Genomic DNA, 26876 nt, shown 5'->3' with positions numbered 1-26876 from the left:
TATATATATATATATATATATATATATATATATATATATATATATATATATATATATATATATATATATATATATATATTATATTAATTAAATTATATATTTTATTTAGGTATTTGACATACAAATATATACACAGACACTTTATTTTTATATCTAATTTTATATATTTTTTATAATTATAGCTATTATATATTAATTTATGTATTAATATATTATATTAAATTATTTAGACATTTTAAGTATTTGACACATAAATACACACATACATTTTCTTTTTATATTTATTTATTACATTTTTTATTATAGCTATTATAATTAATATATTAACTAATTAAAGTATTTGACATACACGCATATATATATATATATATATATATATATATATATATATATATATGCGTGTATGTCAAATACTTTAATTATATATATATATATTTTTTTACTTACATCTATTTTTAGAATTATAGCTACTATATATTGTATTATATATATTATATTAATTTATTTATATATTTTATTTATTTATTAAATTTAAGCATTTGACAAAGATGTATATATACTTTCTTGTTATATTTATTTTTTATATTTAATTATTATTTTTTAATTTATAAAATAGTTCCTCTTAATAACAACAAATTACGTAATTAATAATAACAATTAATAATTCATACAATAATAACAACATAATAATTCATTTTAAACACTGGTGTAGTAATATATGATCTAGTACATGAAAAGTCATTGATTCCATTGATTCTAAACCATGTGATGCTAAAATGAAATGATTACAAAAACTGTCCAACTCTAAATAATGCAATAATACAAATTAATGCAATTTTCACATCACTTTATAAAATGTGTTCAGAAAGTGTTCGGTGTGTTTGGGTGTGATTGCGCATGCGTCCTGCGGGCGGCGCTGTGTGAGACGCGCTCCGGTCAGTGAGCGTCACTCACTACGCGCACCTACAGACGAACTTCAGCGATGCTGCTGACGGGACTCACGGCACTCGTTCGCTGCGTCTGAAAGTGCTCGGATTTGCGGGAAACTTCTTGAAAGCGGCATCTTTTGTATTAGAGCGACCCCGAAGACGTTTTGTGAGGCATCGTGATGATGACAATGACGGGAGCGCGCGTTTGTGCGGTGATTGCGCTCGTAATGTGCGTGTCCGGCGTGTGTGAGGCGGGATGCGCGGATAGACCGACACCGAGATGCTGCCCGGGACGGAATAACGAGTGTGTGGAGAGGAGCGCGAGGAGAACCGTGTGTTACTGCGACACGTACTGCAGGAGGAGCGGCGACTGCTGCGACGATTACCAGACCGTGTGCCACATATCAGGTGAGTGCGTTAAACTACATCAACGACATTAACCTGATGCTGCTTGCGTGACGTCACGCCGCTGTGATTGACGGGCGTCAGTTAGAACTTTTTAAAAAAATGTTTTATTCTATTTCCACATATGACATGTCTTATCGTAAAAAATGTGACCCTATACCACAAAAACAGTCATAATGGTATTTTTTTTTTTTTTTTTTTTTTTTTTTTTAAATTTGATATTTATGCATCATCAAAGCTGAATAAATAAGCTTTCCATTGATGTGTGGTTTAAGATAGGACAATATTTGGCTGAGACAGAAGTATTTAAAAATCTGGAATCTGAGGGTGCAAAAAATAGCAAAGAAAAAAAGTTGTCCACATGAACTTCTTAGCAATGTATATTACTAATCAAAAATGAAATTTTAAGATATTTACAGTATGAAATTTACAAAATATCTTTATGGAACTTGATCTTTACTTAATATCCTAATGATTTTTGACCCATGCAATTTATTTTAGGCTATTGCTGCAAATATACCCATGCTACCTAAGACTGGTTTTGTGGTCTAGGGTCACAAATATTATCTAGTTAATCTGATAAATTAATTGGGTTAAATAAGTTTTTTTTTTATTTAGTTTAGTTCAGTTTAAATATCTTAACAGTTTAGTTTGATATTTTAATGTTTTTATTAAACTTATATCATTCGTTTTCCTTTTTAAAAATTTTATTAATTATGTATTTTTTTGTTTATTCTTTTGTATACCTTGGCTAAAAAAAATAAATAAAAAAAAAATTCACTTTTTTTTGTCAGCCAAACCCCTTTGACATAAAATATTTACTTGATTCATCCTGATATTTTAGTTAGATCTTTGAGCTAACACGTCTGAACGGGAAAAAAAGAAATTAGCGGCTCAGAAACATCTTTTTTGTCATGTTAAACCCCTCTTGACATGAAAATATTTACTTGATTCATCCTGATATTTTAGTTCCATCTTTGAGCTAATCTACATTTTTCTGTAACTGAATATTGACCAGACATAAAGAAAATTTGGCTGACTTACTTTTTAAGACTGGTCTAACCCCTTTATGCAACCGGCCCCTGGTCTCTGAGTAAATGATGAGTGAAGTATGTGTGTTGGGTTATTATCACAGTCGTCATTATCTGCTGTCTGTCTCTCACCTGCTTAAAGTATTCAGAAACTACTCAAGAACTAAGAAATGGCTTCAAATACACTGTATGTATGTATGTAAACAGTACATTCAATCAGCCCATCGCACAAGCTATAAAACATCCCAGCATTCAGCTCTGTATAAGGCTAAGGGATGTAAAGATGGCTTTCATCTCTGTTTTGACTTGAGGGAGGTCTTGAGCGTCTTCCAGATTTGTTGAGCTCCTCAGGAGTTCAGAGTTGCTCAATCGTCTTTGTTTACACTGTAAGACTCAGTCACTGAGACGTTAAAAGCAGAGCATGACAGTCCTGAAAACACTTCAGCCTCACTTACATTTGAATGCCACTGCATTAGGTAAGAACATAGCAAAATAAGCGTCACTTATTGGAAACAGGGATGCACGAAGAGTTTACAAGCAAAACATTTGATTTCAAAAAAAAGTTTTGAAAATGCACACAGCTTTCCAAAAGTCAACAGTTTTTCAAAGTTCACTCATGCATTTGTATTCCTGATTCTTCAGATTCTCTGCCCAAGCCGGACGTTGTTGGCAGGTGTGCTGTTGTCTTTACGATTGCTCATCGCTGTCGTTGCAGTGCGGATTGTTTTTATTATGAGTAATTTTGGACTGCAGGGATTTGGTTGGTTTTGGTTTCTTCACGTCTCCAAATAACAGCTTGATCTGATTCATTCAGACACATACACTCCCACAGCCGTGATTGCTGCCACATGTGTGTGTGTTTCAGCTGCACACTTGATATATATAGCTTAGGACAACAAATATGCAAAATATTTGCAAACTGAAAAACAAAACTCTGTGAACCGAAGCAGATTTATGAGTTTGGGTGTGTTTTAGGAGTGATTGCTAAACAATTACAGGCCCTTTGCATGTATGTATTTATTTATTTTGCCATTTCATATGTCTTAATATTTATATTTGCTTATAAATGCCTTAAAATTGTGATTTTATTCAATTATATTAGTCCACCACATAGCCACTGATGCCAGGGATGATTCAAAATGTTTAATGTGAAAATTAAAACAGTGACATTTTGTTAAATTAACAAAAGGACCAAAAACAGGAACAAATGCACAAATATGTGACCCTGGACCACAAAACCAGTCTTAAGCAGCACTAGCCCAAAATACATTATATGGGTCAAAATTATAGATTTTTCTTTTATGTCAAAAATCATTAGGATATAAAGATCATGTTCCATGAAAATCTGTAAATTGATCAAAACGTAAGTTTTGTCTAGTAATATGCATTGCTAAGAACTTCATTTGGACAATTTTAAAGGTGATTTTCTCAATATTTGGATTTTTTGCACCCTCAGATTCCAGATTTTTCAAATAGCTGGATCTCAACCAAATATTGTCCTATCCTAACCATACATTAATGGAAAGCTTATTTTTAAAGCTTATATATTTCGCTTATCAGCTTTCAGATTATGTATAAATCTCAATTTTTTTAGAAAAATAAAAAAATTTACCTTTATGACTGGTTTTGTGGTCCAAGGTAAAGTAAATAGATAATAAACACACACACACACACACACACACACATATAATATATATATATATATATATATATATATATATATATTTATATGTGTATATATTTATGTGTTTACAGTGTATTATTACATAAAACAGTAACATAAAAATACATATATATAAGGATACGAAATGTTTGAATCGGAACATTTTATAATTACATTTTTTTTTAAATGACAGTTCAGTCTGATTCATAGAAATGAACCAAACCTACTGTGTAACACCAACCTCTATTGTTTCGATGCTGGAGCAGGGATGTAAGTTAGACAAGAATATCTCCGATTGAGCGACTGAGGTGTTGTGTTGCTGGATGTAATAATGAACATAGTGGTCGTCATTTACTCCCAACATCTGAGCCACTGAAGATGCAGTGGATTACGTTTGTTTGTGAAGGGAATGCACCTCCCGATCTACATATATCCGTCTGTGTTCACGCAAATCATTTGTGATCCAGCTTCACTTACAGCAGAAGTGAGTATAAGGTTTTTTTTTTTTAGGAATCTCTGCAATCACCTTTCCTAATAACGTGCTAGTTAGCAAGTTTAAAACGTGGTTAAATGCGGCTAAAGTAAACAGGCTCGTCACTCCACAGAGAGAAGAGAGGGGCGGGGCGAGCAGAGCTCATTTGCACTTAAAGCAGCCTCGACCAGAACAGGATGATTTTTGCAGAGCTGATGTTGGCAAGGTAAAAAGGGTGTTGTTTTACACAACCATTGAGAATTTTTAACCAAAGTATATTATAGACTTTTCATTAAGACCCTAAAGAATCATATCAACTTGTGGAAAATGGCATCCGATGACCCTTTTAAAAAGATTTGTGACATTACATTGTGAATATTAAAAAAATATATATAAGTTAAAATAAATAAATAAATAGTTTAATCGGATGAAAAAACAGCAGTGTGTGTTATTCGTGAAGAAGGACACAGTTCTAACCATGTGCAGAAACAGAGATAAAAAAGGAATGGTTTAGAAGCCCATTTTTAGCCCTTTCTTTCACTCTCTCTTTCTTGAACACTGGAGCAGGTTTGATCTAATAAACTTTTCTTGATGTTCCCAGTAATTGTTCCCAGTCTTTGCTGTTATCTGACTTCAGATTATGTTGTTTAAGCCTGTGGGTCATTTACGGTTACAGTCTGAACCACAAATGAACTAGAATACTACAGCAGAATGACTGTATACTGGAGGGTTATGTGTTGCCCAACAGTTCAAATTCTGGAGAAGTCCACTTCCAAAACAAAGATTCACATATAATGTACTCACCCCCTTGTCATCCAAGATGTTCATGTTTTTCTTTCTTCAGTCGTAAAGAAATTGTTTTTTGAGGAAAACTTTTCTGCATTTTTCTCCATATAATGTACTGCTATGGTGCCCCGATTCTGAACCTCCAAAGTGCAGTTCAAATGCATGATCCTATATGTGGTTGTAAACAATCCCAGCCGAGAAAGAAGGGTCTTATCTAGCATAACGGTCGGTTATTTTAATAAAAATAATACAATTTCTATACTTTTTAATGGCAAACGCTCGTCTTGTCTTACTCTACCTGTCTGTTTTTGTTCCGGGTCATGACAGTTAGGGTATGTTGAAAAACTCCCATCTCATGTTCTCCCTCAACTTTGAAACCGTCCTATATCACTGTTTTACCTTTTATGTTGAGGGTGTTTGATCTTCTTTGCATGTTCACTTTGCAAAGACTGGGTTGGTACTTCTGCAGCGATGTAGGATGATTTTGAAATGATTTTTGCAGTTGAGGGAGAAAATACTATTGGAGTTTTTCGACATACCCTAACTGTCTTGAGCCAGAATACACAGAGTTCATGGAGAGAAAGGCAAGACGAGCGTTTGAGATTAAAAAGTATTTAAATTGTATTTTTTAAATGAAAATAACCTCGGTTGGGATCGTTTACAACCGCATTTGGGATCGTCTGAAGCAGCATTTAAACTGCGTTTTGGAAGTTCAAAATTGGGGCACCATAGCAATCCATTATATGGAGAAAAATGCAGAAATGTTTTCCTCAAAAAACATAATTTCTTCACGACTGAAGAAAGACAAGAACATCTTGGATCACATGGGGGTGAGTACATTATATGTGAATCTTTGTTTTGGAAGTGGACTTCTCCTTCAACCAGCTGTAACGTTTACAAGTAATGCAATGCACTGATGTCAGACTTTTCATGCATTTGGTATAAATATATGCATCTTTGGTGCAAAGCACTAATTTATGTCACATTGATATTGCAATCCAAGTTGTTTCAAACCTATTTTAGTTTCTTTCTTCTGTTGAGCACAAAAGAAGATATTCTGAAGAATGTTGGTAAACGACCAGTTGACTTCTGTAGTATGAAAAACATATTATGGAAGTCAATGGCTACCGTCAACTGTTTGGTAGCCAAATGAATAAATTTTTGGGTGAACTGTCACTTTAAGGTGGATAAGATGTTTTTATGATGTACACTTCACATTATAACCCTTAAGAGACTTTTTTTTAATTTCAGCGTTCAATTTATGTTAAAGACTGGTTTTGCTCTAATGGATGGTGAAAGGTGCCGTTTTTACGACTCTTTGCTGTGAGGTTAGTGTGTTGACGTGGGCCTGTTTGATGTCTCTCAGGACGGAGCTTTATTGTCTCTGTGACAGATTCCTAAAACTGAAAGAATGCAGAGGAATATCTGCCATGGGTTTGGTGGCCCTACTAAACACGAGAGTGCTGTGAGAGCGAATACGAGTGTGTGTGAACAATGAACAGGAACAGACTGGTGCACATGTTGTGTATTACCTGACACACGCACATTTCATGAACATGTTGGTCTTGAGGAAAAGCACATGTTCCTCCTCTGGTTCCTCTCTGTCCTCCCACATCATCTCCTGATGGGTCTAACGTTAATTAATTGCTTTGGCTATTCAGAACAATCTAAAAGAAGAGTTCACCCCAAAAAATTAATTTCTTGCCATAGATTTGAAGAAGTGTAGCATTCCATCACTTGCTCACCAATGGATGCTCTGCAGTGAATGGGTGCCGTCTGAATGAGACTCCAAACAGCTGCTAAAAACATCACAATAATCCACAAGTAATCCACACTACTCCCGTACATCAGTTAACATTTTGAGAAGACAAAAGCTGAAACAAATCCATCATTAAAATGTTTTTAACTAAAATACCATATATGGATTATGGAGTCCATAATCCATAATAACGCTTCCTCTAGTGAAAAACTGGTCTGGCCTGAATCAGGAGAGAAATCTGCACAGATCAAGCACTGTTTACAAGCCAAATCAGCTCTAAACAAATAATGTTTGTGGATTTGATGTGAGAGACTTTCACTGGAGGAAGCATTAATATGGATTATGGATTGTTGTGTGGCAACAAAATATTCTAGAGATTTTTATATTTTCCTCCAAAATTTGGGCATAAATTGTAATTGTAATGAACAATTCTGCTTCTGATTTAATTTCATTTTGATGGTTCTAGTTCATTAATGACTCTATGAAGGATTTTTTTAGTACCTGATTCTTTTACACAGATTCATTAAAAAAGAACCAAAGAATCATTTGTTCATATAGTGATGGGTATTTTGGCTTTTTTTAGTGAGTCAAATGATTTGGTTCAATAAGAACTGACTCCCAAATGATTCTTCATTTAGTACCACTTCTGGCTTTTATAATTTAGTCAAATTTAACAATTGGTTTAATCTATGATTAGTATAAGTTTACATTTATGTTTGTGGTATTTTTTTGCACAAAAAATAAACACCATACATTTTCCCCTAATTTACATAAGACACCCACTAAAAAGTCATTCAGCGTAACAATCTTTTCAGGCATATTTACAACAATAATCAAAAGACATATTAAAAGACAAATTACTTTTACCCTAAATACTAATTAGTTGTAATTCTATATTTTTAAATTTGCCACTATCCTAGGTTTTCCCCATTTGTCCGTAAGATTTTTTTTTTTACTCATTTAAAACACAATAAAATTTAATATGGCCCCTTATTCTTTTACATATTTTAATATGTGCAAGTCAGAATAAGCATGTTGTTTGAATTTTTGCATAAATATTGTGTTACACTGAATGACAGTATCACATTATTTCAACCAAATTTTGACATTTTATTCTCCAAAAACATTTAATGTGCCTTCTATGGACATAAAATCACTTTTGTAAATTTCTTTTGATGTGGACATCAACGTCTTTGATCCATGTGCATATGAACAATTGGTAGCAATGGGAAAATATCATGAGATTGGTCACATGCACATCAACACAACTTTCAGATGTTGTGTGGAATGCATGTGGTGAAGAGAATCCTGCTATTATTCTCTCTTGTATTAGTTTACCAAAAAATAAAGAAATAAACATAAAATGTCTCTCATAGAGCTAGCTCGCGCACACATCATTAGTTGATGATTTACTCATCATGCTGCATGTTTGTTGTTGTACTCAACCCCACAACAGTGTTGCAATGTTGTTTTCTCCCTTGTTTAAATTCAGCAAACTCCAATAAAACATGTGCTTTCTCTCTAATAGATTGTTAGAGTGTTTTAGCACAATGACTGAAGAACACAGATGTTGAAGACCTGTTAATGGAACCTGCTTTGCATATACATAATATTACAATTAAAGCATTGTTATTAAGCAGGTCAACTGATCAGAACACAAGTGACCTTTGGTGACCCTAAAGTGTGTGAGTGAGTTTAAAATGCTGTCGGCCCCTTTGGACCACCAGTGACGGTCTGAGCAAGGGGAGGTTTGTCTGGGAATGGGACGCGAGGCATATCTGCAGAACTAATACAGGGGAATGTGGGGAATTTGACAGGGCCTTTGTATGGAGGTGTGTGTTTGTGAGTGTGTTTGCGGTCATTTGTTGAGATGTGTCACTCTGGTGTGGAAGAATAGAAGAATGAGAACGAATAAGGTCAGAACGATATTAGTTTTGCTTTGTTAAATCTGTAACACATACAGATAGAGTTACTTTCCACTGTAAAAAGTGAAATGTCCTATCTAGATTTGGCAAGTGTATTTTCACCATAATGCACACTTTTTATAAATGATGACTATAAGGCAGGTTATGGTGACTAACTTACACAAAAGTAAGTAGCACGGGTATATTTGTATTATTGTAAATTATAGATTTTTCTTTTATGCCAAAAATCATTAGGATATTAGGTAAAGATCATGTTCCATGAAGATATTTAGTAAATTTACTACCGTAAATATATCAAAACTTCATTTTTTGATTAGTAATATGCATTGCTAAGAACATAATTTGAACAACTTTAAAGGTGATTTTCTCAATATTTAGATTCCAGATTTTACAAATAGTTTTATCTCTGCCAATTATTGTCCTAACAAACCATACATCAATGGAAATTTTATTTATTCAGCTTTCAGATGATGTATAAATCTCAGTTTTAAAAAACGGACCGTTATGACTGGTTTTGTGGTCCAGGGTCACATATAATATGCTTCAGTTCACTTAAAGGAGAAGTCCACTTCCAGAACAACAATTCACAAATAATTTACTCACCCCCTTGTCATCCAAGATGTTCATGTTTTTTTGTCTTCAGTCGTGAAGAAATTATGTTTTTTAAGAAAAGCATTTCAGGATTTTTCTCCATATAATGGACTTCATTGGTGCCCCGATTTTGAACTTCCAAAATGTAGTTTAAATGCAGCTTCAAAGGGCTCTAAACGAGCCCAGCCGAGGAAGAAACTGGTCTTATCTAGCGAAATGATCAGTAATTTTTTTTGGAAAATAAATTTTTAAATACTTTTTAAGCAAAAAAAGCTTGTGTAGCACAGGCTCTGGGATGCGCATTCACAACGCTACGTACTATTGAATCATGTCGAAAGGTCACGGGGAACGTAGACGGAACTACAAACCCAGTGTTTACAAAGCGAACGCACAAAAACTAAGAAAGTCAAACGCTGTTTACAAACAAAAAGGTACAATGATGCCCTCCTCAAGTTGTAGGAGAAAATAAGATGGAGTTTTTCGCCATACTCAGTACACAGACGATGAACTTACACGTGATTCGTAGTAGTGATGGGAAGTTTGGATCATTTTACCGCCTCGGACCTTTGAGTCTCATTCAGCAAAATGAACAAATCTTTTTTTCCAGTCATTTCGTTCATTTTAGCAAAATATAATTAAAATGTGACGTGTTACTTCCCTAACACATCTACTGCTTACACAAACATTGATCACACTACAAACAAGACAAAACTATAATGCTATGAGAAACAGAAAAGATTAATTCATTGTTTACCTGGGTCTTTAGTCTATGATTAACTCACCTCACCTCTTATCTGACAAGTTTTTGGGTTTGAGTCATTTGTTCATCACGTGACAGCCCCATAAGATAAATTATAAACAGGTGAACTAATTCCTGTACAGAACCTAAAAGGATGTTGCGCTTGCGTGACTGAACGAATCACTCCCCGAGATGACTCGTTCATCCTGAGTCACATTAAAGATTTGTTCAAAATGAAAGAATCATTCAAAAACAACCCATCACTAATTCGTAGCATCATGGACACACATCCCAGAGCCTGTGCTACACGAGCTTTTGTGCTTAAAAAGTATACAGATTTCTTCACGACTGAAGAAAGAAAGACATGAACATATTGGATGACAAGCAGGTGCGTAAATTATTTGTAAATTGTTGTTCTGGAAGTGGACTTCTCCTTTAAAGATTTTACATGCATTGCTATACTGATTCTATGTGGGTTACACAAGTCTGTACATTGCAATAACAAATAAATAATAATATTAGTAGTAAAAATAGAATAAAATTGGCTTCATACTTAGTATTTTTGTATTGTTTTCCAGTACAAATATTTAAACACTCTTAAATCAAGATACATTTACTCGAAAAACAAAATGACTTCTTTTGTTTTGAAGTTTTGTTTTCTGAAAAAAAAAAAGTGCAAGATGAAGTGAGTTTATGCTTAAAACAAGGAAAAAAACCTGTTTTTCCATAAGTTTGCTAATTTTGGATATTAAGTCTTGTTTTCTGAAAAATGCAAGTCATTTTGCTTCTCGTGTAAATGTGTCTTTGTGAATGTTTGGATATTTGTACTGGAAATACAAGGAAGTCATTTTTCCAGTGTAATGCTGGGTGGGTTTGGGTGAGGTTGGACAGCTTTTAGTGGACTGTTTTTCTTTAAATCCATTTATATACATACATTAGTGGTGCTAAAACTGCTGTGAGGGTCAAACAGGTCTGTAAACAGCCATAAATCCCAGATTCAGACAGTTTTAAAGGGTCTCCACAAATAAAGTGCACATCAGTCCAGATCAAACACACTTGCACTGGTTTATTATAATTGTGAATCTGACTTGTTTTGAGTTTATCTTGGTTTTATTTGCTCTTTGTGTGTAGTATATGTGTGCACTTCAGTTTTGTTTAATATTGGTGCAGTATTTCATGCTTCAGTGCTTTGATATGGTTTCCAGCTGCAGTTGCATGTGCTTTATATGAGATGGGCATGTGTGTGTGTGAGAGAGAGAGAGACGTGCATACGCGCATACAGTACCTGATTGCAGCTGTGTTTGTGTGGTTTGCATGTTCTGGTGGATAATGTGAGCATATATTACATGTACAGGGGGTTAATCCTAAAGATTTACTCTGAAACCCATTAAAATCTCAAGTGGAATGTCAAATTACACCACAAACACATGCACCACATGTATTATGCCATGCTTTTTGGGAACATACTGTACAGTAGCCAGAGTTGTATGCATGATGTGATTATTCAGTCTAACACCACTCCATTAGGTCTTAATTATTTTGATTAATAATACCCTGAAAACAATTGGTGTGGGATTTCCTTTAAAACAATTTTCAATAATATCTAGTAAATTTCACCAATAATTACAAAGAAATTTAATGCAAGTAACACATAGAATTAAACATTAAATTTTTACGTAGAACGACTGAAATAGTACTTTATTGTAAAACATACTCTAATTTTTCACTAACATTTCACTAACTCCAAAAATCTTTTTCTACACTGTATCATTTATTTTACACTTAGCTTTATTACGCAAAACAATCTGAGTAAAGCAAACAAACATTTACTTAGTGAAATTACCAAGACATTTAACTTCTAGATGTTGAAAATGTATTTTGAGAGCTTTAAATTGGGTAAGGTGTATAGAAGCTATACCAAGTAAACCAAAAACCCTAAATGTTTATTCGTTCTCTTGAGTACAGGATCACAAACACTCAGAAACTTTAGGATGCGACACAGAAATTGCTGGCTGAGTTTACAAACATTTTCGAGCGCGTAGCCCACGTGAAACTGATGGGGATCTCGGTTCCTCTGAAGCCCACATGAGAGAGCAGCTGTGTTATTGAGATCCAGACTCGACGGCATTTGCTTTCTTCTCTGTTTGTGTGTAGTTTGAGGGTGTGTATGATGTCACTGCACACAGCTGCTCACTGATGCACAAATGCAAGCTTAAGTGAGCTAGTGTTCATGCATTCTTCACCTGCACACTCAACAGACAGTTAGGGGACCTTTTATCTCTACTTAAATTAATGGTCACAAAATAAAAATTCAGATTTGTTGATTTGATTGAACCTTTTAAGTTGCAAACATTATGTTGATGAGTTCTGTTAACAATAATTTTAATGCGAGTAGTTTAAACTGAAACTTTAAGATATTAAAAATACTTAAGTAACTTTTTTTTTGATACATTTGGAAAGAAATTTCAAGCATATTTTGAAATTGAAAATTGAAATGACTAAATATTTTTAGTAAAATTTGTTTAATGCTGTCATGTTTGACATTTAAGAGAGAGTTTGTTGAAGTTTTTGTAGTTGTTATTATGTTGAAGAATGACAAAGATGCAGTATGTCTAAAGCATAAAAATACAAATATTTAGGAAACATGCTAAGTTCACCTACTTGTTTCTTTGAAAACCAACGCTACAGCCAGTTATTCTACTTTGAAATGTGCGTTCAGTGGCACAATGTCTGTTTTTGTTTTAGTCTGTGTGACTCTGCCTACTGCCAGTTCAACCAATAGTATTTTGACACCCCAGACCAGTTGGCGGAAAACATGGTAGGGATTAAACAAACTGAGTCAGAGTTTGCAAATTCTACCTGAGCTAAAATGCATTGGCATCCATCTAAAAGCTCTATGACTAGAGGCATATTAAAAAACAGATAAACTGAAGGAACACTCCACTTTTTTTGAAAATAGGCTCATTTTCCAAATCCCCTAGAGTTAAACAGTTGAGTTTTACAGTTTTTGAATCCATTCTGCCGATCTCTGGATCTGGCGGTAGCACTTTTAGCATAGCTTAGCATAGATCATTGAATCCGATTAGACCGTTAGCATCTCAAAAATGACCAAAGAGTTTTGATATTTTTCCTATTTAAAACTTGACTCTTCTGTAGTTACATGGTACAGCATGCAAAAGCAAAGATCCTTGATTATTATGCCGAGTATAGTTCCTAGGCATATCGACCTAGAATATCGCAAGTTTTCATTTTCCGTCAGTCTTAGTACACGATGTAACTACAGAAGAGTCAAGTTTTAAATAGGAAAAATATTGTCATTATATATGGTCATTTTTGAGCTAGATGCTATCGGTCTAATCAGATTCAATGATCTGCGCTAAGCTATGCTAAAAGTGCTGCCGCCAGATTTGGAGATCGGCTGAATGGATTCGAAAACGGTAGAACTCAACTGTTTACCTCTAGGCGAGTTGGACAATGAGCCTATTTTCAAAAAAAGTGGAGTGGTCCTTTAACTCACTTATACTTACTATACAAGGCTGTATAAAACTGTCTAAAAAACATTTATGTGTGTGTGTTTGAATCACTCTTTTTTTTAAATCCATTTATATACTTGGACTAATAAATCTGCAAAAAACAGAATTTACTGCGCTGAGGGTCAAACAGGCCTCTAAACAGCAATAAAACCCACATTTACAGAGTTTTAAATGTTTACAGTTTTAAAATGCTTGCTTTACTCATGATAACTTAAAGGAAAAGTTCACTTCCAGAACAAAAATGTACAGATCATTTACTTACTCCTTTGTTATCCAAGGTGTTCATGTCTTTCTTTCTTCAGTTGTAAAGAAATTATGCTTCTTGAGGAAAACATTTCAGGAATTATCTCCATATAGTGGACTTCAATGGTGCCCATAAGTTGGAACGCCCAAAATGCAAAAGCTTCAAAGAGCTCTAAACAATCCCAGCCGAGGAAGAAGGGTCTTATCCAGCGAAACGATTGGTTATTTTCTAAAAAATTAATTAACAATTTATATACTTTTTAACCTCAAATGCTCGTCTTGTCTATTCTCTGCGATGCGCATGCATGGTCTGTGTAATCTGGGTCAATACAGTTAGGATATGTTGAAAAACTCACATCTTGTTTTTTTCTCCAACTTCAAAATCATCCTACATTGCTGTTTTTACCTTAAGGGCATTTGATCTTTATTGCATGTTCACTTTGTAAACACTGGGTCGGTACTTCTGTAGCGATGATTTTGAAGTTGGAGAAGAAAATAAGAAGGGAGTTTTTCGACCTACCCTGACTGTATCGACTATTGGAGTTTGCATGCGCATCGCAGAGAATAGACGAGTGTTTGAGGTTAAAAAGTATATAAAATTTGAATGTGTTTTGAAAATGACAGATCGTTTCACTAGATAAGACCCTTCTTCCTTGGCTGGGATCGTTTAGTCTCGTTTGAAGCTGCATTTAAACTGGATTTTGTAAGTTCAAACTTGGAGGCACCATTGAAGTCCACTATATGGAGATAATTCCAGAATTTTTTCCTCAAAAAACATAATTTCTTCACGACTGAGTAAAGAAAGACATAAACATCTTGCATGACAAGGGGGTGAGTAAATTATCTGTAAATTTTAGTTCTGGAAGTGAACTTCTCCTTTAATGCATGTGAGTGATTTGAATTAAATAAATCATTTGCTTCTCACTCTCCTCTCAGCAGCTATAGACTGTGAAGTCCGGCAGTGGGGCCCATGGTCTCCGTGTTCATCCGTCTGTGGGGCGGGGACTACAGAGCGAAGCCGACAGGTAGCCACACCCCCACGCAACGGAGGCACGCCCTGTCCCGACCTCAAACAGCGCCGCGGGTGTCTTGCGCACACCGAGACCTGCAGTGCAGCTAAAGGTAATAAACACTCTGTTGCTGTCTACATATGCATCATCCAAACCACAATGGACATATCTGGCTTTTTCAAAACCGCAAGTTTCTATAGCAATGAACAGAAACTACAACAAATATATATTTTTTTCCAGTCTGCTCCAGCAGCAAGAAAACAAATCCACAATAGAGTTTCTGTGACTTTCCCAAAAAAGAAAAAAAAATAGAAAGAGAAAGAAGTCAAATTTGCCATCACTCCCTCTGAAGTACAAACACTCATGCAGAAAGAATTTATGAAAGACTTTGCAAGATTTACAATGGGATTGGCTTCTCCATGAAGGATGCATGCCATGCTGCTTAAAAATTTGGCTCATCTTAAAAGTAGTAGAATTATATATTTATATAATTTTAGAAAGGGCTTTGCATTGGCAACATGCATATAAGCCTTTAAAATGATGTCTATGTCGGAAGCACACTAGATTATCAGTGTCAATGTGTGTGTGTGATTTAGAGATAAACAAGCAATGAAAAATGTGTTTGTTTGTCAATGTCATTGCTTGTGAATTTCCGCATCAGTATTGCATTATATATACGTAATAAATCATTGAATTGATAAATCATTGCAAGTTGCATTGTTGTTATTTTAGCTGAGATCTCATAGTAAGACATTTGACAACACACAAAAGTTATACACAAAATATTCATGGATTTTCACCATTATTAGTCACTTAATGTCTTTGCAGTTTGTCAATATTGTTGCATTGTGATAAATGCATGCAAATATGCCATAAATAAATGTGTCTCACAATCAATATGAGCTCATAAAAAATATTGTATGCAAGTTTAAAAACTGTTTAAGAAGAAAAGCATTAAGCACACTGCTGTGTGCTTGTAGGGTTTGTGTGTGTTTATTTTGTGCTCTGGTGCTGTGCTTGTCTCTGGAGGAGTTTAATTTGCTCTCTTTCATTATCTTGATCTCTTCCTCCTCTTTAGAGGTGGCCAAAATCCTGTCTGACTCATTCAAGCGGAACTTTAAGGATCCTTGGAGACGGCCGCACATGCTTATGAAGGAGGAGAAGAAGAGGTGAGAGCCATGGGACTTGCTAGAAAGCAGAATGCAGCTGCAAACTGTTTTGAAAAAGAGCAAAACGGATAATTCAAACACATTTCTGTGAAGGCCTTCCTGTTTTCTAGAAAAGGTTGCGAGGGGAGTCTAAATATCAAGAGTGTTGTTTAGAGTTACAGTACAATGACTCTTAGAACTAGAACAAGATGTAAATTAAGCTGTTTACTAGGATTAATAAAATGATCTTTAATCATAGTTTAAGCCAAATAGACCTGAAATGGGGTGGGGATCTGTGTTTTGACTCAACATTATCCAAGTATATGTTCATGAAAGCTTGTTTCTGCCAAAGGATAAAAAATTAAAAAGTTAATTGTGACCTTTTTCTCGCAATTCTGAGAAAGAAACTCAAAATATTGTGAGATAAAAAGTTACAATTTTATATATATATATATATATATATATATACATATATATTTTTTAAACTTCATGGTGGGGGGGAAAAACAGAATTACGAGATTTAAACTCAGAATTCAAGGAGGAAATAAAACTGTAAAAAGTAAATAAAATTTAAAATAAATAAAATAGTTAATAACATTTTGTCTCAAAATTTGTTTTGTTTTTTTTTTCCTCAGAAAAAAGACTGAATTATGAAATAAAAAGTTGCAATAACCTTTCTATTTATTTAATCCCGGGCAGAAAACAACTCCCATATGTGCTGGGCATACATGGATAACTAAATGTAAAACTAGAAATCAATCAATTAATTAAAGAAAGGCATCAAGATGATTGTGTCTGTATTTATGGGTCAGTATGTCTTCAAAGTCGGCATGAAATGATAATTTACCTTTTAATTTTATAAATGCATATTATAGATCTTATTGTAAACGATCAATCCATTGGTTTCATTTTTAAAAAATGACCTTGTAATTTTTAATCAAAATGTCTCAACTTTCCTGCAAACTCGCGTTCATCAGAGAGCCACGCCCACATCTCAACATCCAATCAGCAGCTGATGCATAGAACTAAGTCCCTGCCCTATATTTTTCTTTATCCATAATTCATTGAGCTCGAATGTACGTCGCAATATGGAAGAAAAAATCTGACGCTACTTACGTTTTACTGCGACTTAACCAATAATTTAAATCCTCTCATCATTTACCCTTATTGTTTTGTTCACCTAATGTAACAAAGTAGTGTGCACAAAGAAAATGAAAGGAAAAAAGGCTGTCAAGCTCCAAAAATGACCAAAAAAAAGTACCTTTAAAGTACTCTATACCTGTAACTTATATGCAATATTCCAAGTATGTGTGTCAGAAACAAACCAAAAGTCAGTATTCACTGGTGATCTTTTCTTCCACATTGGTGTTCAAGTGTCAAATTCTTGTGTACATTCAAACATCAAGTCACTGTCTAAATCACTCCCTATTTACTATATATAGGGCCCTATGAAATCCTTTTTTTCTCCCAAATTCCGTTTTTTTATTTATTTTTTTTTTTATTTTAATTTTTCTGGATTCTGCTTTTTTCTATTTTAATTCTGGGCTCCTTTTTAATGGTTAAATTAAATTGTATTAATCCATTGTACTGTATTAAAATCATGAAACCAGCAGAACATGCAGGATTCATATTTAATTAGTCTTTCTGCAGCTTAATATTTACAGATACTAATCCATATCGCAATTTAATTTAAGTGTAATAACCTACTTTTGATTAATTAGCCCAAACTATATATAGTGCACAATGTAATATTCACTGTATAGAAAATAGTAAATATGTAAACAAATGACCCATTTCCCTCCTTTTATAGTGTACACTAGGGGTGCAACGGTTCAAATTAGTCACGGTTCGGTACGTATCACGGTTTTAGGGTCACGGTTTCGGTACGGCTCGGTGTGTGTTTAGGGAAAAAAATGCTACTGACAAATTCGAAGAAAAAAAAATATTTGGGTTACACATACTTAAACCCTTGATCACAGCAGGCTTCTTTACAAAAATAAAATTCCAAGCAGTTTTTAATCCCTGCTAAAACCAACATTTTAACTCAAGAGAAGCCTACTTTAGAGTACCAAAGTGCATTTCAAAACAAACATAATATAGAACCGAGTGCCTGTTTAAACACAGAAGGCAACGTCTGCTGTTTCGGTTTCACCTGTGCTCGAGCGCTTTCAACACCGTGGTGATGACGGCGCAAATGGCTCGTCATATTAGATGTATTGCCGTGAGCATAAGGCACTCTCGCGTGGCAAATTTTACATAACGTGACTGTTTTGTCCACGTTTTTTTTTTTTTACCATCGCTGCTGTAATCTATTGGAAACCCGAAATGTTCCCAGACAGCAGACTTGAATGAAGCGGGTGGCGGCTCTATTAACGGCTTATCTCCTCCACTCGCCATGCTGAACAGTAACGTTACACAAGCCAAGCGCAACACACAAAAACACCACGTGAGGAACTGTGTCGTTATAGCAACATATTTACATACTACGAGTTAATTGGATGGCAGTCTCACATGAAACGCACGTGGGGCGTATTCAGAACCATACATTAGCTGAACTCTGTTTTATGGATTGTTTTTTTCACCGAACTGCATTGTAAGTGCGTGGTCAGAGCAACCGTGGTTCACGTGCGTATCGAACCGTGGGAGGAGAATGGGACGGTTCGATTTTTTACCGAGAACCGTTGCACCCCTAGTGTACACTGTAAAAAACTGGAAAATAAACACAATTTGTTGAGTCTACTTAAAATAATGTTACCCTGCTTCAGTCAACTCAAATAAGTTTAGTCAACTTGAAATGTTGACAAGTGACAAATTAGATATTTGAGTTATGACTTAAAATTTTAAGGCAGTTGGGTAACAAATTATTTTAAGTTGACTCAACAGTTTTTTACAGTGTTGTGGGCGGGACACTTCAGATTTCAGAGAGCATTTGATTGGACAGAAAATCTGATGAGACGTTAAAGTGCAGAGTGATGTCATCAAAATGCTTTTTTCAGTTGTTGGTAAAGAAAGACTCTAAATGTTGAATGCATATACTTTCTAAATATGAATTTTATAATTCCACAAAAAAGGTTGTGCTTTCTGAGTACATCATCCTGGGTTAAATCCACAACTTAATTAGTTAATTCACGTTATATCCCTTGATTAAACCCCTAGTAACACCTGAGGGCAGGAAATCAGATTAGTGTGTGTGTGGGAATGAACTCAACATGTGTAATCAGCATTAAGATAATAGGAGGATTTTCTGTTTGCTACATCCTCTTGATTTATTTATTTGTTTATTTATTTATTTATTTTTTTTTTATTATATTATTCTTATCTTTTTCCCTTTTCTCTAATTCTCTTTTTTTTATCACTATTATTATTATATTTATTACTTTTTTTTTTTAAACGGAGGATGACAGGGCAATCGACAACAGTATCAAAGAAATGAATGAATAAATCAATAATTTAATTTAATTAATGTAAAATTACATTAATAACTTGTTTAATGTAACAAGTGCTAAATAAAGTATATTTATAAAATTTCTGTACAAATTGGACTACAATAGTATATTAATAATATTATTACTATTACTTATTTAATTATTTAAAGAAAAAAATATATAAACTACCCTTTTCTGATCTCTCTCTACTTTATATTATTTTTATTTTTTGTTTTCTCAATCCGTTATTCATTGTTTATATAACTTATTCTCCAATAACTTATCCACTTCAAATAAGATATTAAGGTGTGTCATTATTATCATTTATAATAGAATTGCACATTAATATTATTACTATTATTCTTACTATTGTTATTATTATAGTTTTATTTATTTTTTTTTTTCTCCATATAGGCTGTGGAAACATTGTTTATTCATATATTTATCTTTGCTTTTGAAGTAATCCTTTTTGTGGTTGATGTTACCATTGTTCTGGTTGTTGTTTGTTAATTTTTCTGTAACGTATGAGTGTCTACTGTCATTTCTCAATTTGTCACAACTTCATCATAAAAAAAAAAAAAAAGATAATAGACAGGAATTAAATAGCAGGTGCAGTTTCAAATGAACTGAGATTAAGCAACTACGTGAGGTACCTTCCAGGCCGCACACACAGGAAATCCCAGAGCAAACCCTTTCATTAATCACAGGTGTACAGTTTCAGCATGATGGATGTGTGTGTGTGTGTGTGTGTGAGAGAGAGAGAGAGACCAGGATGACATACAGAACACGGAGGAGGAAAGGACGCCACACAGGCATAACACATCAAACTAATGAAATCCAGCGTGGGAAGACTGACCTTTAACCTTATGCAGCCTGCACTGACTGCAAAAAAGTGTTTAAAAGTTCTACTGGAAATAAAAAAAAGTTCAGTGTTCAAGCAGGCTTCATACAGTGTGCAATCCAAAACATATTTTTGCAAGATTATCAATAAATATTGCTCATCAACTATCCTTTCAAATCTCTGTCTGCAGTTACTGCGTGCAGATGCGTGTAAAGCAGGCGAGCGCTGCATGTAAGGTGAAACCGTGGAGCGCCGGGTTGGTTCGTGAACGATCCGTATGCGTTGAGTGTCAGAGCGAAGCCATGACGACCGATGACCGCTGCCGTGGAGATGGGCTGCAGAACATCAGGTACGTGTCGCATACGCAAAAATTGCGGATGGTTTACAAACAATCTTAAGAATGAAATTCAGTTAGGACAACCTCCAACTTGTCTTAAATCCCCAAAGGTAAGCTGTTTAATGAATCTATTGACTTACTGAAAATATAGCACATTACAAGTGCAAATGAACACAACAAACCGCTCCATCTTGAGACAGGCTTTTTAGAAATAACCATTTAAAACACACAGTGCATTAGAGATGGTCTGGACTCCCGTCAACCCAGTCACAATGAAAATAGTGTGGGTGCTTATTATATTGCACTAAAATATGTAAAGCCCTATGAAATCTGCATTATTATCATTTTTAAATTTTTTCTGGATTCCATGTTTTTTCTGATTTAAATTTTCTAGACTCTGTTTTAAGAGTTAAATTACATTTTATGAATTAAAAACCATGCCTAACTAATTGAAATCATATAACTTCTACAATTTAACAGCAATTTATTATCATTTTAACAAAAAAATAAATTTTAAATCCCTTTAAAATCCATTTTAACTTTTTTTCCCCAAATTCAGTTCAGTTTTTTTTTTGGGTTCCATTTTGTTTTACATTTTCTAGACTCCATTTTAAGTGTTAAATGAAATTTTATGAATCAAAAGTATGCCTAATTAATTGAAATCACGAAACATATACAATTGAACAGTAATTTATTATAAATGTTACAATAAAAAATCATTTTTAAATCCCCATAAAATCCATTTTATTTTTTCCCCCTCAAATTCAGTGTTTTTTCTTTTTAAATTTTTCTGAACTCCATTTTATTGGTTAAATTAAATTGTATGAATCAAAAAGCATGCCTAATTAATTGAAATCATGAAACAGACAATTTAACAGCAATTTATTACAAGTTTAACAGGCCCTATGAAATCCATTTTAGTTTTTTTTTTCTCTCAGATTTTACTGAAATTCTGGGTTTTATGTGTTTTTTCAATAACTGCACATCTTAGAATTGATCATAAAGGTTTTTAAAAATCTGGCTCCTGAACGTGAGGTTTTTGACATCAATGTCTCTTCCACTAGAACTTTCTGGGCCGCTGCATCAGCACCGGGCTGCTCTGGGTCGTGGGTTCGAGAGTCATTCACTGAGAACTGCCAGTGTCCGTCTTACTCCCTGATTTTCATATGAACCAACACACCATTTAAAGCTCATTTCAAAAGACATGGTTGCTCCAAATTGTTCCACAGGAGTCCTGGAGAGCCTCCGACATCTGAAGACAAATTCTCTCCGTCAAAAGCTAAGCAATCTATCATTTTCCTGTGTGTCTGTGCCTCCACCAAACCAACACACAACCCTGTTCTTCTGAAGCTCTGCTACCTCCAAAATGCACCTGCACACGTTTCTGATGCCTTCGATTATAGATTTCACTCTGTATTGTTGTTTTTCAGCTCTTGTCTGTCTGCTGATTCATACGTACTGTATTTATATATGTTGAATACGTGAATGTACTTCTGTGTGTCAGTGTGTGTGTGTCTGTGTCAGTTTTCACGTGTTGCGTGTGTTTTTGAATGCAAATCTCGTTAATGCACGAGTTGCTGAAAGACAAGCTAATGTATATGAATGTTTCTATTCGGTAGTATTGTTTTCTGGTGAAAATCCCTTCTTTGTTCGTTTTCAAGTGTCCTGATTAATGCAAAAATACTAGAGTGCCTTATGAATGCCACAAAGTCAATTTGACATCAGCGTTCATTTTGTTTGCATGGTTTGAAGCTGTATTCGAAACTGCAAAGCGCCCTAAACTGATGACGTACAGTATAATTTGTCCATCACAGTGTAAAACTTTTCTCATAGCTGCTTGTTTCTGCAGAATTTGCTTTTGCGTAAAATAAAATTGCAGTTTATTTTATTAAGATAAATTTCCAATTTATTTATTATTACAGCATCTCTGATTCTGATATATAGTGACTTTCGCGCACACGTATAATATAACATCAGGACTGCACCAAATAAATGCTTACTAGATTGCAGTTTCATTGTATTCTTGCACTGCAAGTAATATTCCAACAGTTTTGATGCTTTTGTATGATTTATGTTGCCTCTGCGATGTTATTTTTATTCCCATCACACATTAAACAGTCATCTAAGTAAATTTTCTTGCATTGCTTGCTTTTTAAACATCCTAATTGACATTTCGGTGTGATTCTGTTGCTCGTCCTACAAGTGTGTTTTCAGTAATGCAGTCACTGGCGTCAGCGAGCCGTAGTGGGTATTTAGCGTGCATGTGCTCATTACAGATCAAAGGGCTTGTCTTGTTTACATACACCCATCTGCGCACATACTGCACTCACTACATACATTTTGTGGCATTTTTTGCATGCTTGTTCAGCAGCATGCTAAGTACAGTATACTTAGGATTCAGGTAACCATGTGTTGATGTTCAGTTTGTAGGACTCAGTGAACAACTAACACAGTTACTAGTACTTTCTATACTGCTTTACCCTTTTTTTAACTTCTGCTTAAATGTTTTAAATAGCTTTTGTAAAAACAAAAAATAAATTTTTTGAAATTGCTTATGTATAAATGTCGTTACAAAATAATTTTTGTAAATGTGTATTTATACCTATACCTATGTGTGTGTGTATATATATATATAGAACGTGGTTTAAAATAATTACTATGTATAATGAAGGACATGCTACTTTTTACTGTAATTGATTTAACCAAAAAAAATACCTGTTTAGTTTTAGTAAAAAAAAAAATGGCTAAACTAATATGCTAATATATTTTGGGTGGGTGGGTGGGTGGATATCTATCTATCTATCTATCTATCTATCTATCTATCTATCTATATACACTACCAGTCAAATGTTTTGGATGGTAAGATTTTTAATGTTTTTTTTCTTAAAGAAGTCTGCATTTATTTGATCCAAATTACAGCAAAAACAGTCAAATTATATAAACTATTTTTACTATTTAAAATAACTTTTTTTTATTGGAATATATTTTAAAATGTAATTTATTACTGTGATTTCAAAGCTGATTTTTTTTTTTGCATCATTACTCCAGTCACATGATCCTTCAGAAATCATTCTAACATTCTGATTTGCTGCTCAAAAATATGTTTTATTATTCTGTTGAAAACAGCTGAGCAGAATTTTTTCAGGTTTCTTTAAATAGAAAGTTCAGAAGGACAGCATTTATCTGAAATAGAAAGGATTTGTAGCATTATAAATGTCTTTATTGTCACTTTTGATCAATTTAAGGCATCCTTGCTAAATAAAAGTATTCATTTCTATAATTACTTTCCCAAACAACATTATACCTACTCCAAGCTTTTGAATGGTATAGTGTATAATGTTACAAAAGCTTCTTATTTCAGATAAATGCTAATCTTTGTGTCTTTCTATTCATCACAGAATCCTGAAAAATGTACCCATCTGTTTTAAATATTGATACTAATAAATTTCTGAAGGATCATGTGACATTGAAGACTGGAGTAATGGTGCTTAAATACTAGCTTTGAAATCACAGGAAAAAATACATTTTAAAATATATTCAAATAGAAAACAGTTATTTTAAATAGTAAAAATATTTACAATTTTTGCTGTACTTTGGATCAAATAAATGCAAGCTTGGTGAGCAGAAGAGACTTGCTCTCCCTTAAAAAACAAAAAATCTTACTGTTCAAAAACTTTTGACTGGTTGTGTGTGTGTGTGTGTGTGTGTATATATATATATATATATATATATATATATATATATATATATATATATATATATATATATATACAGTGGGTACGGAAAGTATTCAGACCCCTTTACATTTTTCACTCTTTGTTATATTGCAGCCATTTGCTAAAATCATTTAAGTTCATTTTTTTCCTCATTAATGTACACACAGTACCCCATATTGACAGAAAAACACAGAATTGTTGACATTTTTGCAGATTTATTAAAAAAGAAAAACTGAAATATCACATGGTCCTAAGTATTCAGACCCTTTGCTCAGTATTTAGTAGAATTTAGTAGAGTATTTTAGGTCTCTCCAGAGATGCTCAATTGGGTTTAAGTCAGGGCTCTGGCTGGGCCATTCAAGAACAGTCACGGAGTTGTTGTGAAGCCACTCCTTCGTTATTTTAGCTGTGTGCTTAGGGTCATTGTCTTGTTGGAAGGTAAACCTTCGGCCCAGTCTGAGGTCCTGAGCACTCTGGAGAAGGTTTTCGTCCAGGATATCCCTGTACTTGGCCGCATTCATCTTTCCCTCGATTGCAACCAGTCGTCCTGTCCCTGCAGCTGAAAAACACCCCCACAGCATGATGCTGCCACCACCATGCTTCACTGTTGGGACTGTATTGCACAGGTGATGAGCAGTGCCTGGTTTTCTCCACACATACCACTTAGAATTAAGGCCAAAAAGTTCTATCTTGGTCTCATCAGACCAGAGAATCTTATTTCTCACCATCTTGGAGTCCTTCAGGTGTTTTTTAGCAAACTCCATGCGGTCTTGCACTGAGGAGAGGCTTCCGTCGGGCCACTCTGCCATAAAGCCCCGACTGGTGGAGGGCTGCAGTGATGGCTGACTTTCTACAACTTTCTCCCATCTCCCGACTGCATCTCTGGAGCTCAGCCACAGTGATCTTTGGGTTCTTCTTTACCTCTCTCACCAAGGCTCTTCTCCCCCGATAGCTCAGTTTGGCCGGACGGCCAGCTCTAGGAAGGGTTCTGGTCGTCCCAAACGTCTTCCATTTAAGGATTATGGAGGCCACTGTGCTCTTAGGAAGCTTAAGTGCAGCAGAAATTTTTTGCAACCTTGGCCAGATCTGTGCCTTGCCACAATTCTGTCTCTGAGCTCTTCAGGCAGTTCCTTTGACCTCATGATTCTCATTTGCTCTGACATGCACTGTGAGCTGTAAGGTCTTATATAGACGGGTGTGTGGCTTTCCTAATCAAGTCCAATCAGTATAATCAAACACAGCTGGACTCAAATGAAGGTGTAGAACCATCTCAAGGATGATCAGAAGAAATGGACAGCACCTGAGTTAAATATATGAGTGTCACAGCAAAGGGTCTGAATACTTAGGACCATGTGATATTTCAGTTCTTCTTTTTTAATAAATCTGCAAAAATGTCAACAATTCTGTGTTTTTCTGTCAATATGGGGTACTGTGTGTACATTAATGAGGAAAAAAAATCTTTTTAAATGATTTTAGCAAATGGCTGCAATATAACAAAGAGTGAAAAATTTAAGGGGGTCTGAATACTTTCCATACCCACTGTATATATATAATTTTTTTTTTTTTTTTTTTTTTTTTTTAATCAAGATGACACCCTTACCAGTAGTTTCTGCTCGCAGTGTTTGTCAGAACTGTGGTCCAGTGTTTAGACGATGTGATCATGACTGATACAGTTCTAAACTGGTCTGTGTCAAGAAAAGATCCCTTTTCCCCAACTTCCTGTCTGCTCTCTACTGTCAACATACAATAAAAATGGCAGAAGCCCATCAATAACAAGAATAGTGACATCACTGAAAGACAACAGATGAGCTCAGTGATTGGCTCACCAGTGAGGTCATGGTTAATTTCACCGGTGAGCTCATTGAACGGCCATCTGATGAGGTGCATTAGGGTTAAAATCAGTTAAGGTGTTTTCTTTAGTGTGTACTTAAATATCAAGGCTAAACAAACTGGACAGGTTTGGTGGGATTTTATAACTGAAGGGTGTAGTTTCATTTTATGAGTGTAAAAAGTTTGGTTTAGGTTAATAAGTGCAAGGGTACTAGGTAGTAGGTAGTTTTATTAAATTTTCATATTTTCATTTTAAAGTTTTTTTTTGTTTTGTTTTTTCTACAGTAGTTATATTAGCTTTATAATATGTCAGATACATTAAATATAAAAAAAAAATATAAAAATGTCGTTTGTTAAGATTTAAAAAAAAGTTTAAATATGTATATACAGTGCCCTCCACTAATATTGGCACCCTTGGTAAATATGAGCAAAGGTGGCTGTGAGAATAAATCTGCATTGTTTATCTTTTTAATATTTAATTAAAAAAATTCAC

General features: G+C 34.4%; 1 protein-coding gene across 2 annotated transcripts; it reads left to right on the top strand.

Annotated features, from left to right (window-relative positions):
* Positions 1-944: 944 nt before the first annotated feature.
* On the top strand, positions 945-23416 carry si:dkey-178e17.3 (somatomedin-B and thrombospondin type-1 domain-containing protein). 2 transcript variants are annotated; one of them, XM_051117287.1, is made up of 5 exons: positions 945-1337; positions 15016-15198; positions 16165-16255; positions 20691-20849; positions 21902-23416. In XM_051117287.1, exons 1-5 carry the CDS (start codon positions 1109-1111, stop codon positions 22005-22007), a joined length of 768 nt encoding a protein of 255 aa, XP_050973244.1. In that variant the 5' UTR covers positions 945-1108; the 3' UTR covers positions 22008-23416. The 2 variants fall into 2 exon arrangements, with proteins under 2 accessions (XP_050973244.1, XP_050973243.1); XM_051117286.1 differs by having other exon boundaries at positions 15013-15198.
* The last annotated feature ends 3460 nt before the right edge of the window (positions 23417-26876 follow it).

The sequence above is a fragment of the Labeo rohita genome, chromosome 8 (assembly GCF_022985175.1).
Source record: "Labeo rohita strain BAU-BD-2019 chromosome 8, IGBB_LRoh.1.0, whole genome shotgun sequence".
Lineage (NCBI taxonomy): Eukaryota > Metazoa > Chordata > Actinopteri > Cypriniformes > Cyprinidae > Labeo > Labeo rohita.
Note: the sequence above shows the minus strand (reverse complement) of the source record. Positions and strands in the feature narration are given on the sequence as shown.

Excerpts from the sequence above, each read along its gene's own strand:
- si:dkey-178e17.3 (XM_051117286.1), top strand. The coding sequence starts at position 1,109 with ATGATGACAATGACGGGAGCGCGCGTTTGTGCGGTGATTGCGCTCGTA. Across the intron at positions 1,338-15,012 it reads GACCGTGTGCCACATATCAG|CAGCTATAGACTGTGAAGTC; the intron begins GTGAGTGCGTTA and ends CTCTCCTCTCAG. Across the intron at positions 15,199-16,164 it reads GACCTGCAGTGCAGCTAAAG|AGGTGGCCAAAATCCTGTCT; the intron begins GTAATAAACACT and ends CCTCCTCTTTAG.